Source organism: Barbatula barbatula (assembly GCF_947034865.1).
Source record: "Barbatula barbatula genome assembly, chromosome: 15".
Lineage (NCBI taxonomy): Eukaryota > Metazoa > Chordata > Actinopteri > Cypriniformes > Nemacheilidae > Barbatula > Barbatula barbatula.
This window is the reverse complement of record NC_136778.1, coordinates 21,244,606-21,261,520: the sequence shown is the minus strand read 5'-3', so window position 1 is coordinate 21,261,520 and position 16,915 is coordinate 21,244,606. Positions and strand designations below refer to the sequence as shown.

General features: G+C 40.3%; 3 protein-coding genes across 5 annotated transcripts; 2 read left to right on the top strand and 1 right to left on the bottom strand.

Annotated features, from left to right (window-relative positions):
- Positions 1-604: 604 nt before the first annotated feature.
- On the bottom strand, positions 605-4,092 carry exoc8 (exocyst complex component 8). The gene has a single exon (XM_079474920.1). The coding sequence runs from the start codon at positions 3,948-3,950 to the stop codon at positions 1,896-1,898; it is 2,055 nt and encodes a 684-aa protein (XP_079331046.1). The 5' UTR covers positions 3,951-4,092; the 3' UTR covers positions 605-1,895.
- Positions 4,093-4,801: 709 nt separating this feature from the next.
- sprtn (SprT-like N-terminal domain) lies at positions 4,802-11,715 on the top strand. 3 transcript variants are annotated; one of them, XR_013787619.1, is made up of 6 exons: positions 4,838-5,412; positions 5,883-5,982; positions 6,066-6,194; positions 9,069-9,360; positions 9,498-10,585; positions 10,723-11,516. XR_013787619.1 is itself a non-coding variant. In XM_079474027.1 (5 exons), the coding sequence occupies exons 1-5, from the start codon at positions 5,102-5,104 to the stop codon at positions 10,532-10,534; spliced, it is 1,869 nt and encodes a 622-aa protein (XP_079330153.1). In that variant the 5' UTR covers positions 4,802-5,101; the 3' UTR covers positions 10,535-11,715. The 3 variants fall into 3 exon arrangements, 2 of the variants coding, with proteins under 2 accessions (XP_079330153.1, XP_079330154.1); XM_079474027.1 differs by having other exon boundaries at positions 4,802-5,412; positions 9,498-11,715; XM_079474028.1 differs by having other exon boundaries at positions 4,881-5,323; positions 9,498-11,510.
- A 606-nt stretch (positions 11,716-12,321) lies between these two features.
- On the top strand, positions 12,322-15,797 carry fam89a (family with sequence similarity 89 member A). Its single transcript, XM_079474026.1, has 2 exons — positions 12,322-12,951; positions 14,890-15,797. Exons 1-2 carry the CDS (start codon positions 12,700-12,702, stop codon positions 15,163-15,165), a joined length of 528 nt encoding a protein of 175 aa, XP_079330152.1. The 5' UTR covers positions 12,322-12,699; the 3' UTR covers positions 15,166-15,797.
- The last annotated feature ends 1,118 nt before the right edge of the window (positions 15,798-16,915 follow it).

The following is a 16,915-nucleotide window of genomic DNA, read 5'->3' as shown; positions in this document are numbered from 1 at the left end:
AAAAGAATGGACGACAAAAACACCTTTTGTTTTATTATGTCTGAGTTTTTAAAACCTAATTTGCAATTTAAAGAAGCCAAAGAAGGCCTTTACTGGTGGTGACATTCATCACTGGTGTGTATCAGTATACGCCTGTTTGTGTGGACGTGAAAACCCTGTGTTTGTGCTGCCCACAGGAATGAACTGACAGACTCACCACATATCATCATAACCCACCCACACCTCATCTGACAATTAACTATTACAGCGGTGATAAAAAGTGTATAAATGCAAAATATAAAACCGAACTGTATGAAACTAAGATTGTATTTTTCTTTCTCACATATTTCTCGATATAGAGACCCCATCATTTTACAAAATCAATTATATTATTAATTAAACAAATTATAATATGGAACAATAATACAATGTATGTTGTGGATTTTCTCCTTTTATGTGATTTTCGACTCTATTCTTTATTGTTTCTTTCTCTCTACTGTCAAAATGTATTTTCTGCTGTTCGAATCGAATCACTGTATTCATTAGTTTACTACTTAAAACCTTTCCTGCATGATTTTCTCTTTTTAATTGTATATATCATTATACTTACTGTACATATAATATCAAATGTTGAAAAACCTTTTATTTCAAGTGTGTAGTCAAACAGTTTAGCACTGAACATGGCAGTTATCAAAGAAGCAGTTGCTCTTTCTCACAACATGTTGTTTGGAGGAGCAAGACTGAACCACAAGATAAGCAAAGGGAATATGCCAGGACAAAATGAACTCTTTTTGAAGAATGAAAATTTTGCTGGACTATATCTGGAAATCAACTAAAGTACGATTTGTAATCGTTATGCATTAAAAGCATTCATGTTTCATTATCTATGAAAATCACCAAGACAAAATGAAGAGACCATTCCACTATTCATTCTTGTGATCATTCCAGTCCTGTGTCTTTTATCAACAAAAGCACACCTCATGAGTGACAAAGTCAACAGCAATGAGAAAGACTGACAGCATAACAAGACACATGAAAACTGTGATAAAAATTAACTATATATGTAGAAATATTACTATTGCATTGCTTAAAAGTGAATATGAACTTGTTTTCTATGCAACACTTGAGGTCTGGTAAAAATACAGAGCATCTTTTCTGTTATTTTCACCTGTTTCTCCAGTTCACATTTTCTGCGAATAAATGCAGAACTTTATTCTTATTTGAAATGTGGGGATGTTGTTAGTAGTTCACAGAATGAAACAAAAATGATCATTTTACACATACACATACATGTAAATAGTTCATTCAGAAAGACTGAAAATAACTGAGTAACGGTATCTTAATTGTTTCAGCTTTTTTAATCTGTTTAACATAAACTATAATGTCAGGATTATAATAATAAAGGATAATAATAATAAAAACATGATCCGAAATATAAAGAAACAGTAAGATAAGAAAGACAATTTTCTTTATAAATGCTTAAGGATTGTGAATAAGATTATTTTTTTCTATGTACACCAGGGGGCACTACATTCCAGACTGTGAAATGTATTCATGTCATTTTAAGGATAAAAAAAGCTTTTTAAAGGCACCCGATATAGGAGAAAAGTAAGCAAGCATGTTTATTTTCATTTTGTTTGATCAAGGGGACCGATAACAAAGTAAAATTCATCACAACATTTGTTTTCGTTCACTTTAGCAAAACACAGTCGATTATAAACGATCTAACATCCAACAGTTGATCCCCTTGAAATAAATTAATAATTTTATAACTATGAAATGAAGTGTTCTGGAGTTGCTTTCGGTGGTTTGAGTTAAGGAGTGTACGAGTTTAAAAGTGCACCAAACTAAATTCTATGAGATTTTAAGACCTCAAGTAGAACATAATGCAAGTAATCCGTGTTCATTCAAAGCTGTTAAACAAGAGATGTAGTGCTGTCAGGGTTGACCCTGACGGACCGAGAGCTCTTCCTCAAATCCTGCAGCTGTTTGGCCGGTTTCCCGACACCTTCCTCAAACCTCCTCTCCACAACAGGAAGGACCGTCTCGTGCAGGAACGATGCGTTCTGAAGAATGAAGGCCTTTTTCTCGGCCTCCTGCTCGCAGCGCAGGCTGTAATCCACATGCTGCACGGCCACCAGTATGATCTCCCGCAGGCTCTCCAGAAACACCATGTGCAGCTCGGGGAAGTACAGCTTCAGCCCCTCTTCCAGGAACGCCATCATCTGTTTGGTGAACGCCACGACGGTGTAGCTCAGGTTGACCCAGCAGTCTTCCCCCGTGTACTGATCGAAGCTGCCGATCCCACAGCTCCGCATTTCATCCTTGAGTTTGGTCAGAGCTTCAGGAGTCATCAGGTTCATCCTACGCCACATCTCTTCAGAGTTGCGATGCTTCGTGGCCTCTATGATGATGTCTTTCTGGCTTTGGAGAGCCGCCCGGATGTCTCTGACCAGTAACGTTTGCAAAACAAAGTCGAGATCCAGGCCAATCTCACTCAGCTGCTTGCAGTGTTCGCTGGCAAACTTCACGCACTCCGCGGCGGTGGACAGGCTCTCCTTGCTGTCAAACACCTGTTTGGTGAAGGCGTCTACGAACATATTCATCACCGAACGAGACCAGACTACGAAGGCGGAGTAGCAGCCGGTGTTGCCCGCGAAGTCCATCTCAAACTCCCTGGCGGTCTCGAGCAAACTTGTGAAGAAGATGTTGCAGAGCTTTTGGATGTAAAGCAGCGTGGCGCCCTCGATGCGCAGCTGGCGGATGGCGGTCTGGACCGCCGCCGCTCGGTTGTTCAAAAAGAGCTCACAGGCCTTTGTGGATTGACCCAAGCGGATGAGCTGGGAGACGGCTCTCCGTGTGGCTTTGGGTCCCCCGCGGAGGGAGCGATCGGGGGAGAGCTCAAACACGAGCACTTCCGTCAGCTGTCGAACCCGCTCGTCCACCTTGACCCTCAACTCCTTCACCCGAGGAGACACCGGCTGCTCCTTCAGATATTCGTTCAGCTTATCTAACAGGTCGACAGCACCCTCGAAGTCCCTTTGAGCAATGCACACGTCAAGATCTTCCGGCAGCTCCTGTATCCATTCGGGGCTCAGATCCACCAGCTCCTCGGAATCCAGAGGTTCGTCTTTATCGAATGGATTTGTGGACACTTCCTGTCTGACCGGCGATTTCGGCACCTCCTCTTCCTTTTTGTTCTTGTCCTTCGCCACTTTGTTTTTCTTTGTTTCCTCCAGGATCTCCAGCCACTCTTTCTTGATCTTGCTGTTCTCGGCTTTGAAGATGCGGCTGTCGGGGAACATCAGGATTTTGAACATGTCTTTCATGGGGGGGTTGTCTTTAACATTTACAACGGCAAAGCTTTCCAGATCATACAGTGCGTTGTATTTGTATTTCACGGCTCCGCGTCTGTTGGCCAGCCAAGTCGCGATGAGCAGACAGTCGTTCATGAGGAAAGCATGGACCTTTTGAATCTGGGACATGTTGTCTGCGTCATACTCCAAGAGATCTCCATTATAAACCAGATATCTGCCTGGGGTTTCCATGATGTTCTTGCACCCCTCTACCTTTTCCAGAAGCGTGGTCAGGGTTCTCTGTTTGACCTCTTCCGTTTCCTTAGGAAAGGCTGCGAGCATCTCTTTGGCCGTTTCGTCTTTATCAGAAGACAGGAGAGACTGTGTGATGCTCTCCATTATACTCTTCTGCTCTGTGAGAATGTGACTGAGCTGATACATCTCACTTTCCAGGTATGAAATCTCCTTGGCCGTCTCGATGAACTGTCTGTAGTTTTTGTAGACGTTTTTCTTCAGGTTCTGCGCGGTTTCGTCGGCCAACGTTTGTATTTTTTGACGATGCTCTTGTAAATCTCGGTCACCGTCGGACTGCTGCGAGAGCTGCTTCACGTATGACTGAGGCTCAAAATTGGGAGATTCCAGTAAGTTACGCAGGCGATTTCCCGTGTCTGCCATCTTTACAAGATTATGGCGATGGAAAATACACGACTGAAGCACAGATATCGGTGTTACTAGGCGAAATTTAAGCTGTCATTGCAGAACTGGTGCTAGCTTCCTCAACACAGGAAACGCGGCGCCTCCCGGTGACGTCACACCACGTGACGCGCGAGCGTTTTAAAATAACATTTATATTTACATTTAGTCATTTAGCAGACGCTTTTATCCAAAGCGACTTACAGATGAGGAAACATTGGAAGCAATTATAACAACGTAGGCCACAAAATACAAAAGTGCATCAAACTAATCCATTAAAGCCTAGCACACAAAGCTAAGAATAGTGAGGTTAGAAGGTTAGAAAATAAATATGTCAATTGTTGTTTACTTGTTGTTTTTGCGAAAGAAAATCACCTACAAAACGCTTGGCTTGCTTCAATCGTAACATTTGGTATTTGGGAATTTGTATTTTTTTTTATAAAAACCGTTTATAAAATCTCCATAAATCCTTTTCCCACTTTCTTTAGATTCATTTTAATAAATATAATAGATTTGTAAAAATAAAAAGGTAATTTATATATACTTTGAAAAGCGTTCGACATTGAGCAGCTTTTATTGTCTCTGGGGTTTAAAAACGACGTGGATTTGAACTCCATATTATTATTATTTTATTAACAACAAAAATAATTATTTACAAACATCCGTGTATACAATGAAATACAATATATATATATATATATAATATATATATATATATATATATATATATATTTGAAAGAAAGCTATATATATATATATATATATATATATATATATATATATATATATATATATATATATATATATATATAGCGAAATAACGTTTTCAGGTCGTTGCGGGAAAAAAACTACATTCCCCATAGTTCCTCACACTCTGCGACTTTATGATTGGCCAACGTGGTTTTTCTCCCAGAGGGCGCTGCGGGAAAACGCTGACAGCTTTCTTTCAAATGTTTTAGAAGTCGCGTATTACATACAACAATGAATCCTCGCGATTAGGCCTAAAACCATTTGCTCTATGAAGCGGGAGGTTCGTTGGTCATGGTGAGGGGCTCTATATGGCGATTTAGAGCCGGTCGAGGGTATCAGCCATTACAAGAGAATAGCAAGTCTGGTTTTGGTAAGGCAGACTGATGATGGAGGATGAAGACTTCTTGCTCGCTCTTCGTTTACAAGAAGAGTTCGACCAAGAAGCGCCGGGCACCCGGTGGAATGATGACGACTGTCCGTCGAGTAAAAAACGCAAGATCGCCTCCTCCGGTGTGCTGGATGTTGTGCCGTTCTCTCAGAGCAGACCGGAGAGACCGCTGTCTATCGTGGACGAGTCGTGGGAGACGCTGGACCCCAATCCGGACGTGAGAGCCATGTTCCTGCAGTTTAATGACATGTTCTTCTGGGGGAAACTGTGCGGGGTGGAGGTCAAGTGGAGTCCGAGGATGACGCTGTAAGATTCCGTCATCTTAACAACACGATTCTGCGTAAATCTCAACATAAGATAGGAGTGGAATCTACATAAATGGGTATCTAGATAGGTACTAATCTAGTTTCATAGGTTTATATATATTACATGTCTAGATAGATGGACAGATCTGGAATCTAGATGTAACATCTAGACTGATAACATGGCATCTAGAGACAGAAGTTTGACATGTATATCTGGAATCGAAAAGATTAATTGATCAAAATCTAGATTAATAGTTATTAGGTTTACAAATAGATTGAGATGTAGATATGTAAATACATCTAAAATACAGACGTGGAACCTAGAAACACAGATCCTCATGTAATCCAAGTAATTAACTGTGCATTAGATGGTCAGCATTGGATCATAATTCCCACACAGTATACAGTACACAACACATATTTTGACTTGTGTATTTCAGTTCTAACTGATGTAATGTTTGTCTGTCACAGATGTGCTGGAGTGTGCTCTTATGAGGGACGAGGAGGCCTGTGCTCTGTAAGACTCAGTGAACCACTCTTAAAGCTCAGACCCCGTAAAGATCTCGTCCAGGTTGGTTAAACAATAGATTCACTTTTCAACATGAAAGGAAACATTGTACATTTGTTAAAACTGTCCGTTGTTTTTGTCCACAGACCCTTCTTCACGAGATGATCCACGCTCTTCTCTTTGTCACCCAAAACAACAGAGATCGAGATGGCCACGGACCGGAATTCTGCAAACACATGAACAGAATCAACCAAGCCAGTGGGACCAACATCACTGTAAGACATTTTTAACCACATCTTTACCAAACACTTGTATTCAGTATCATTGTCTAAGAAAATAAGGAGTTTTTGTTTCTACTTTTTTTTATCCATTCTAAAACCTACTTCGAGGGGTCACAGACAATGGGTCTCATTCACTAATAATTGCGCATTTGAGATTCTTACGAACACTTTCCGCTTAATTCACATGAATGTACGCATATGAATTTGTTCTTTACCTTGTCCTAACGTTGGTGAATTTTGAAAATTCTAAATGAGCGTCCGTGCGCGTGTTTAATCATTTGCATAAAACACGCCCAGTCCATCTCCATATTAGGGATTTCCGGCTAACCTTTACCACCTGTCGTCACTTAAACCGCTCACTCCTTCACTATTCCCTATATAGCGAATTACATTTGAGTTCACTATATAGGGAAGAAGTGAAAGAAAATGAGTGAACGATTTCAGCCAATGACGTAATATACTGAATCCTGTGTCTGACAGTACTGTCGCGGATATTCGCCATAACGGTTATATACACCTGTGTGGCTTCATGGACTGCTTAATAAAATGGTAAAGTACATTTTCACTTAATTTGTCATGTTTTTCTATTCGTTTTTAACAAAGAGAACCAAACCACTGTTTGCCATGTTTATTTGATTTAACATTTATTACGTTTAATAAAATTTTCAAATTCAAATAAAGCACCACTGTCTATAACAGTTGTTTTCAACCTCTGGGCCGCAAAATTATTTTAGTGGGGTCGCCAATTATTCATAGAAATATTATTGTTAATATGTCAAAATGTCTAGTCAATAAGATATATTTATAATATAAATATATAATTAAATGAAATGAATAAATAAACTGTTACTATGCGTTCACTATTGGAGCTCACTGATTGGTCTTTTAACAACCTGCCAATTTTTCTGCTGCATATGCTACAGTAGATTTAAATATGGATAAATGGTTGTCAACGGGATCGCTGAAGAGGACTAATACAGACGTTTCTTCATCTACAAGTAAGCCTGACACTGAAAAGACTCAAAATAAACTTAAACGAAGAGAATATAGTAGTGACTACCAAACGCTTGGTTTCACATGCGTGGGAACGGAGAACGATCAGCTACCGCTCTGTGTTGTATGCACAGAAATCTTGTGAAATGAACCATTGAAACTAAGACGACACTTGGAGACGAAACATAGCGAATATGCATCCAAGCCTATTGAGTTTTTTTAGAACAAAGTACCAAAGCAGGAAAAAAAACTCTTGAAACAGCGTTCTCTAGCGACGACAACAGTAAAGCAGTGGAGATATTTTATCGTCTTGCCAAACTCATCGCAAATGCTGGAAAACCTGCCGCAAAAGAAATGGTTAGCGTGGAGACAAAGCTCACAAACATTTAAATCTGATTTCCCTTTGAGATAAAACAGTTGAGAGAAGAATAAATTTAATGGCAGAAGATATAACTCAGAAGTTGGTTAAAAACATTCGAGAGAGTCCTGGAGTTGGATGAATCGACTGATATAGCAAACCTTTCCAACCTTCTTTCCTTTGTACGTTATGTACATAACGGACAACTAGAAGAGGATTTCCTTTTTTGTCAATCAACTGCACAACCCATGTTTGATATTTTGAATGCATCACTGTTTCAAATGGAATTGATTGGTCTAAATGCGTGGGTCTGAGTAAAGACGGAGCAAGAGCCATGGCGGGGCATCGCAACGGACTCGTTGAGCGCATGAAAACATTTGCGCTGCTCGTGAGCTCCGTACACTGTAGTATACGTCGGGAAGCACTAGCGACCAAGATAATGCTCACAGATCTCAGATGTGTTTTGGATGAGGCTGTTAAAATAGAAAATGTCATAAAGACTAGGCCCCTTCAGTCACGTTTGTTTCGACTTCTCTGTGAAGAAATGGGAAGTGACCATGTCCAGCTTTTTTACACATTGAGGTACGATGGCTTTCACGAGGCAGTGTTCTTACTCGTCTCTTCGAATTAGGCAACTAATCACAGATTTTTTATCCGATTCAAAATGCCCCCTTTCGGACCGCCTCAGTTACTTTGAGTGGCTTTCAAAATTGTCACCTAAATTGAGTCTTCGAGGAAACTCAGTGACAGCGTTTCAAGTCCAAAAAAGAAACTGGACATTTGGGCAGGCAAATTTGCCAAACACACTCTGAATCTTTGAGAATTTGTAAATTTTTGGACAGGAGGAGCAACGAGCCCACCTGCTTCGGTTAGAAAGCTAATTGAAGAGCATCTCCAAGGATTGAAGTGCCAGTTGCATGACTACTTTCCATCTCTAGATGTCCAAGTAACCTGGATGGAAAATCCTTTTGCAAACTTGTGTGAGGGATCCGTCACAAGTTTAAGTGCAATAGAGCATGGCAGCCTCATTGACTTATCTTGTGACAGTGCTTTAAAATGAACGTTTTCTCTTTGACCTATTTTTTGGATTCATTCTCTCTCCGAGTATCCTGATCTTTCTTACAAAGCTCTGAGGTTTTTGATGCAATTTCCGACAACATACTTATGCGCTCTTTGCGTGCTTTCGATTTGCGCTTGTCACTCGCGCCTGACTGCTTTGTCCAGTGCTCCAGTTCTCTTCTTTGCCGGATTTGACTTTCAGCTGTTCCTATATTTTTTCTTGCATTTAGAATACATACATTTACATAAAATGCGTGAAAACGTCTGTATGCAGGTTTCACACAAATTTGTGCGAACGCATGATTAGTGAATGAGTCCCATTGTATTGTCAGAAAAATGAAACCACAATGCAAACTAACTACCATAAAAAACAGTAATACATTAGTTTGAACATAGTTTGTCTTAAAATCATCACCACCGTACTGATAACAGTGTCTGTATTAATTCACTCTTCACAGGTATATCACTCATTTCACGATGAGGTTGACGTGTACAGGCAGCACTGGTGGCGATGTAACGGGCCCTGTCAGAATCGCCGACCGTTCTTTGGATACGTGAAGCGTGCGATGAACAGACCTCCCTCGGCCAGAGACCCCTGGTGGGCCGAGCACCAGAGGACCTGTGGCGGGACATACACCAAAATCAAGGAGCCAGAGAATTATGGGAAATCCGGCAAAAATGATAAAAAGAAAGACAAGAATGCTCACAGTGAGAAATCCAAGACATCAAAGCCTCCCAGTAGCAATACAGGTGATGCAGAAGATGTTCCCACATTATTAAACTGTGTATCTTCGGAGATTCTTTTAAAAATGCAGCATAAGCTAGTGTTTGATCATTGAGCTATATTCATTTAGCGGTGATTGACCAAGTTCTTTTTTGTTTTGCAGACTCTGGCTCTCAGGACATCAGAAATATGATTCCATTCAGTGGTAAAGGTTTCGTTCTTGGAGGAAGTACACAGAATTCAATGGACAAACAGCTCAGCCAGAGTCCCTTAAGCCCCACTAGAGCGCAACCTCTCGTCTCTCCTTCAAGGAATGACTCACCATCCCACTCGATACCATGGTCCAACGAGACAAACCCATACAAAAGACTCAGCTCAGGTACATCAAATGTTCTTATCAAAAAATCTGTCGGCAACACCAGTGCTTTCGTCAACATCAACGGCTCGCCTGTGAGGATATCCAAAGCCAATGGCAGTCTTAGGGCGAAGCAGAGGACAGTGCAAGATCTCTTTCTGTCCAAAGTCCTCAGATCTCCAGAGAGATCTGACAGCACTGTGGGTTCTTCCAAGCTTAAATCTAATCGACCGGCTTCATCCAGTGCCATTAATAACCGTCATTCATCCACAATAACAGAACCAAGGCCTGGCTCTTCAGAGAACCATGTCTCCAAATATTTTGGGAACCCTGACAATACTAAAACTACATTCCCGAAACTTTGTGGAAGCCCTAAAAAGTCTGAAACTAGCATGGGTTACATTTCAAAGCACTTCGGAGGTAACCAAAGACCAGCGTCGAATTCTACGACCTCAGGGTTGAGAAACAGCGGAAGTCCCCAAAAGCCACGCACAACTACTCTAGGATCCAATTCCAAGCTCTTTGGAGCATCTCAAAAGGCTGAGGCAGGTTTTCCAAGTCCTAGTAACACTGGCAGCCCCCAGACATCAGGGACATCTATATCTGGAGCCAGGAAAAGACCACGGGAAGAGCAAAACTCGGCACATATTTTTGATTACTTCCAGAGGACGGTCAGCGAAATGTCCACGGTGAAGCACAGAGAGGAGACGGGGGAAGCTGCTCGGCCTGACAAAGATCTGCAAGCAGATAGTTCTCCGGTCCAAATCACTGTGCACTGTCCTGTGTGTCTCGGCAAAATACTCGAGTCCAAAATTAATGAGCATTTAGACTCCTGTCTTACATGATTACTCAAAACAAAGAGTATCTTTCTGAGCTGTTCCAGGCTCGAAATTCAGGTATAGCTAAAAATCTTAAAACCAATTGTTCAATTTAATAGGTTTCAGTTCTTAAAAAAACGATTTTATTATGGTTATCAAGAAAATCTACTATGTTCATTCTTGACCTGTTCTACCTCATTTTGTTTTTATGTCAGAGTAAGTATTCATGTTGTTGGAGGAATGTTGGGTGTGGACAGCCCCAATATGATTGACAGTTGAGTTGTCGCTGTCCTTCTGCCCGCAGTTCGTGTTGAATCAGCAGTACTGAATTTCGCACACGCTGGCTATTCACTGCGGGATTGAGATGTGCTTTGCTTTTGCAGAATCAGGATTTGTAAGGTCTTGGTGTCATCAGTACCACCCCGTCATTCTCTCCCACCGGTGGGCGTGGCTTGTGCCACCTTCTGCATAATAATGTACGTTGTGCCTTGGAGACATACGCACATTAGAAGTTCAACCCCACCCAGATGTGGAAATTGGATGTGTGAGGTTTGGGTGTAACAATCAAGTGTCATGTGTTGTTTTATGGTTTGTGTTTCAACCAACCTTACAACACAAAACACTACCTGATGATGTCATGCTGTTAGTGTACACACGACATGCAGGTGTGACATTTGGCTTGATGCATTTAAAAACCCAAACAAAGCCATTGTCATTGTAAAAATGTATGTCTGACAGTCTCCGGACATCCGTGACTTGTTATTTCAAAAGACAAACTGTGGTTTCTTAATGATCCTACATTTGTTGTTGGCAAGTTTAGGGGCGGATTTTATAACCGTGTTTTTACTTAATCCGCACTTGTTTTATATACAGAATCTACGATCATTTTAAGAGTTATAAATGATTGTCTGTTGTTTTTGTTACTTTAGTTGTTAGTGGATATTTGGAGCTGTTTTAAAGTGTACGTGATGTTAACTGCTGTTAAAATAAATGCTGTTGTAGCAATTGTAGCCATTTTTGTGTGAATGATGGAGAAAATTGTCGGATCGCTTTTACACGTTATACCACATCTTTCTTCACCGTGTAATAGATAAGAATTGTAAACCATAATATTTTGTGAGCTTTTTAAACTTCTCGCCATCGCAAGATAAATTCATACTTTTCAATGAATGTAGAGATACAGTCAACCTTTTATAAAATCATTTGGGTATAGTTAATTTAGCCCCTACAAAACATTTTAGAATATTACATTTCTAAACACATCCATGTTTATGTTTTTCTTTATGAAATAAAGTTAGTGTGTTTTTGTCGATATTCTATCAAGACAGCATACAAAAATGATTTTGTACAGTATGTAAATGCTTGTAGAATGACCTAGATATTGTAGTGGTTGGTAAAGTGTGTGTGTGAGCCGCATGTCTGAATGCTTTTGTGTCCAGCTGCATCTGGGTGTGTGTTATGTCACGGGGCGGATCCGCGGCCAATCGTGGTCACCATCTGCCTGTTACTGACACCTTTGTTCCTTCCCAGGAATCCGGCCCTGACCTCACCCCGAGTCAATTCATCCGACCATGTGCCCTCCAGAGTGTCAGACAAATGGGATCTGGACTCAACACAGAGATCAAAACTAAACAGCACCCGGAATATGTTGTTATTTGTACTGGGAACCAAAATGTTTGTTTTTAAAGTGAAAGAATGTGTACAGCCAATAGATTGCAACATCGCTTGGAGTATTGCATTATCTTTGGCTTAACCGACTTTGATTTTTTTAAGCTTGAAAAACAAAAAGATAGATTTCGAAATGAATCTTCTTCACACATCCAAATAACAGCAAGAGACATGCACAGAACAAATAACCTCATTCCCATTATGTTTCAAACGCGTACAAATAAAAACACATAACACCATCACACACACACACCTCTGATCAGAAGAAAAGATTCATTCTGAATTTAATGCTCATGGATATTCATTGCCCTCTCTACGTCACGCGCGGTCACGCCTAGTCAGCGCTGGCTCCCTTTAAAGGGACAGGAAGTGCGAGGTTAGCCCTACACACTACAGATTAAAGGTGTCGTACGGTTCGGTACATGGATTTGTCGACGTTAGCACACAAAAGGCTTTAGGAAAATCGGCACACGCTGTAGTAATACCGTCGTCTGTTCGTTAGCGTGATATTGGCGAATGCTAGCATGAATGGTAAGGCTGGGAACGGAGCGGCGGGCGGTGTGCTGGCCTGTATTGAGGGTCTGCCGCCGTTGCCCAAGAGCCTGAGCGGACTGCTCAACTCCAGCGGAGGCTCGTGGAGAGAGATGGAGAGGATGTACGTGAAGAAGACGATGATCCAGGACGACCTGAGCCGAGGACGGAATAACGCGGACAATTTGCTGGCGAATAAACCGGCAAACCTGGATGCCGCCCTGGCTCTGTTGAGGAAAGAGATGGTAAGGGTAGAGGTATTGAGCAACAGCTGTTCTCATGACTGCGGGCGATCGTTTCGCCTGTCAGCGGCTGCGTCTCGAAGAATAGCGAGCCGCCTGCCTAGACGGCATCCCTGGGCGTCGTAGGGGCGATTGGAACGGTCCGATCGAGTGCGGGGAGCTCGGAAGCGCGCAACGTGGTGTTTGAGACTAAACTTGGGAACGTGCGTGAGATCCCGAAAGCGTTCGGCGCATGTGCGGCGTTGAAATCGAATAGTCGAACTTTCACGTGCTGACAGTTATGTTCGATTTGAATCGCCTCGTCATTGAATCTCCGGAACGCTCATATGATGTCACACGTGTTTTGTTCGAATGTTCGGAAAGAGATTTGAATCGAATTCGAAAATGTGGTTTTTAAATGTTTGTATGACGTCATTAAAGTGATACCCCAAAAGGAAAATTCTGTCATGGGTTACTCGCCTTCGAGTCCAAGTGTGTATAAATGTCTTTGTTCTGATGAACATAGAGAATGATATTTAGAAGAAAGATGATAACCAAACAGATCTCAACACGCATTGACTCTAATAGTAGGAAAATACCTTTTTTCTTTTCTTTTGATCTGTTGAACACAAAAGAAGATATTTTGAAGAATGTTGGACAGCAAACAGTTCTGGGGCACCTTTGACTACCATTTGTTTTTTTCTACTGTGCAAAATCTTTCTGGTTTATAATCGTTCTTCTAAATATCTTTCTCTGTGTTCATCAGAACGAAGACAATTATACACATTTGGAACAACTCGAAGGCGAGTAAATGATGACAGAATGTTCATTTCGGGTTATCACTTTAATGACGTCATACAAACCACGTTTTCAAATTCGATCACAAACATTCATAACATGATTCCAATTGTTGTTGTTTTATTTAAAAGTTCTAAATACTTATACGAGTGACCGGTTTGATTATTCAGAACACTTACTATATCATTTCAGAGAGCTTAGATTTCAATCTCGGTGTTTTATTTAATTGTTCAGCCAGACGGTTTTATTCAAATCTCAAAATTGTTTTGCATTTTCAGAGCATGTCAGAACGTTGCTAAATATGCTCGATTTGAATCTAGAAAGAGTTCTATTTAAAGGGTCATATGGCGCGAATACATTTTTTTCTGTGTCTTTAAGCGAGTTATAAGTTGCCCATGCATGCATTAGACTCGTAAAATTGCAAAAATTAAAGTGTCGGAAAAAAACTTTGTAAAAAATCAGCACGTTTCAGAGAAGCGGCGCAAAGAGGAGATACGAACATGCACGGTGTGTGGAAAATACAGCGTTTTCAACCTTAAATCATGTAAGCACAGTGCATTACATCTAAAACAAACTATTATGGAAGTTTTAGCCGTGTCATATGACCCCTTTAAAAGTTCAGTATAATTGTATGATGTCATGATTGTTCAATTCAAATATGTAGAACAATTGTGATTCCGGATACGTTGTATTCTAATGTAAATGTTCTGAACACTTGTATGATGCTGCAAGTGTTCAATTTTGAATAGTGGGAATTTACATACACTGATAGATGTTTTGGATTGTAATCTCAAGATGTTCTGTTAAAATCGATACATTATCATTTTTATTTTTGTTAATAATTGGAATGTGTCCGATTTTAGGGCATTATTTAAATAAACTTAAAACGAGAGGTTTGGTCAGGGTCGTATTCTTGGTGTACGTTGCATTAGGTTTGCTGGAATGTTTCATTAGTCACGCGGAATAGACCAAACCCTTACAATGTCAGAAAAAAGAACAAATGAGACATAAAGTTTGCATGGAAAGGATTACATTTTGAGTTCACTAAACATCACAAGAGTTCAGTGGAAAATGTAGTTTCCAGTCACTTTGGTCCAGTATTCATTTTGTTGTCCATTTGAATATATTTTGGGCACTAGTTCAGCCGCTGTTCTGTTCGTGCAGGTGGGTTTGCGGCAGCAGGACATGTCTCTGCTCTGTCAGCTGTGGTCCCTTCACGAGTCCATCCAGGAGTACAAGGGTAGCTGCCAGGACCTGGGTGCCGTGTCCAGTGCCGACGGGCCGTATGGGATGGAGAACGGTTATTTTGATGAAGATGAGGAATATTATAGTGAATCCGCCATGACACCAGCTGAAACTCCGGACGGAAATGACACGTCAGCTAAAAACGGGACATCCAAGGACAGCTGGATACATGACTCTTTTCATATCACGATATAAACGATGAACTTGAGTTGCTTTTTGTTTTTTAAAGAAAACGAGCTGTGCCATGATTTGGTTTGCTGGCATCGTTTAGTTTTACAGCAGACTCTTTCTACAGGAGATTGAAACTGGGATTATTATTTATTGTATAATACATGATAGTATTTTTTGCTGATTTAATCAACGTTGGAAATTTTATAAGATCTTTTTTATAAGGGGAGAAGCATGGGTTCATAATTATGTTTATGGTTTAAACTTGAGTTTGTGAGTTTGAAAACATTGGGTCGAGTAGAAGCTTCGCCCTGGATTAGCTTTTTTTGTATTTCTCGCCGAGCCGTCGCTCGCAGGGTGCTTAAATTTTGATAATGCTGGATGTGCTACCTATATGCTGAAGTGTATTCCAGGGTATAACCAGCACAGAGAACTCATGACAGCCTCACCAAAACAAGTCATGCTTCTCTATGTATTTATTACATTACATATTCTACAACTCATTCATCATATACTGTACATATCTATACGTGGTTGAATCAATATCCAGCTCCAAAACATGCCCATTGCATATCATCCTGTCAATCTACACTAGATCATACAGATGTTTTATTTATTTACGTATTGCTGCTTGGATTAAATCTTTCATTGCATTTTCATTGTATGTGTTTCATATGTTCAAAGACTTGCGTATAAAGTCACCTGTATTGATAATGTGACATAATAAACTTTGTTTTGGCATAAATGTAGCCATAAAACAAACGAATCGGTGTATATATCCTGATTCAGTCTGATAATATACACATTATATAACGCCCATTCTTTCGTCACTGCCTGGCATAGAAAATATGTACTGTTGCCAGTCAACAAATGTAAATTCTGTGTTTTAAAGAGCTGGTAAATAATAAGAAAACGCTACAAGGTTTTCTATTATTAAGATTGGAATTAAGAACTTTAGCAGAAATAGTTTGTTCTAGCTCTATGAAGGGATGATCGCTGTTTTCTTACACCAGCAGACACAAACAAGTTACTGTTTCCTAGAACTCGCATTTGATTCAATATACTGGTTCATTTTTGACTAAATTCCTAAACAATTGGATTGAAATACAAAGTAAATAACATAAAGTAAGTTTATGGATAAAGTAAGTCAACACATTGTGCCTTGATACACCTTGTATTTTATTCCGGGTGCTACTGCCATTTACGGCCCTCTTTTAGCTTATTATTCTTCATCATGTATATAGTCAGAATATGAATTCACTTGCTCATGTTTTTCAGTTCCCCTCATTCCACAAAAACGAATGAAAAAGTCTCTTCACCACCCGGCCATGTACCCAGATATTCCCTCTTGGTTTTCCTCATTTGCATTGCAAGTCAGTGAAAGTCTTTTTTTGGGTTGTTTGATCTTGCGGTTGGCAGTGAAATGCTGTCCTCTGTTGTTTTGTATTCAGTGATGCTGAATCATAACGTTGCATGTTTGACTTTGATGTTTCTGATCGGTCCGTGTCCTCAGAATCCACGTAGATGGGTGTGAAATAGTCTGTGCTTATTTGGACCGATAATTATTGCAGAAATGGTCACGTATGTGTATTTGATCATATGTGGTGGCGTTACAAAATGAATAAAACATCATGATGGATGGTATTTTATAACTTCTCTGTCCTCCGTACAGACTATTTCAATTTCTTGGAAAAGCTGTCACACGGTACATAAGTGAAAACCAAGAAAAACGTGTTTAAGTTCTCTTGGGGTACTATGAGTGTTTCATTGATATCAC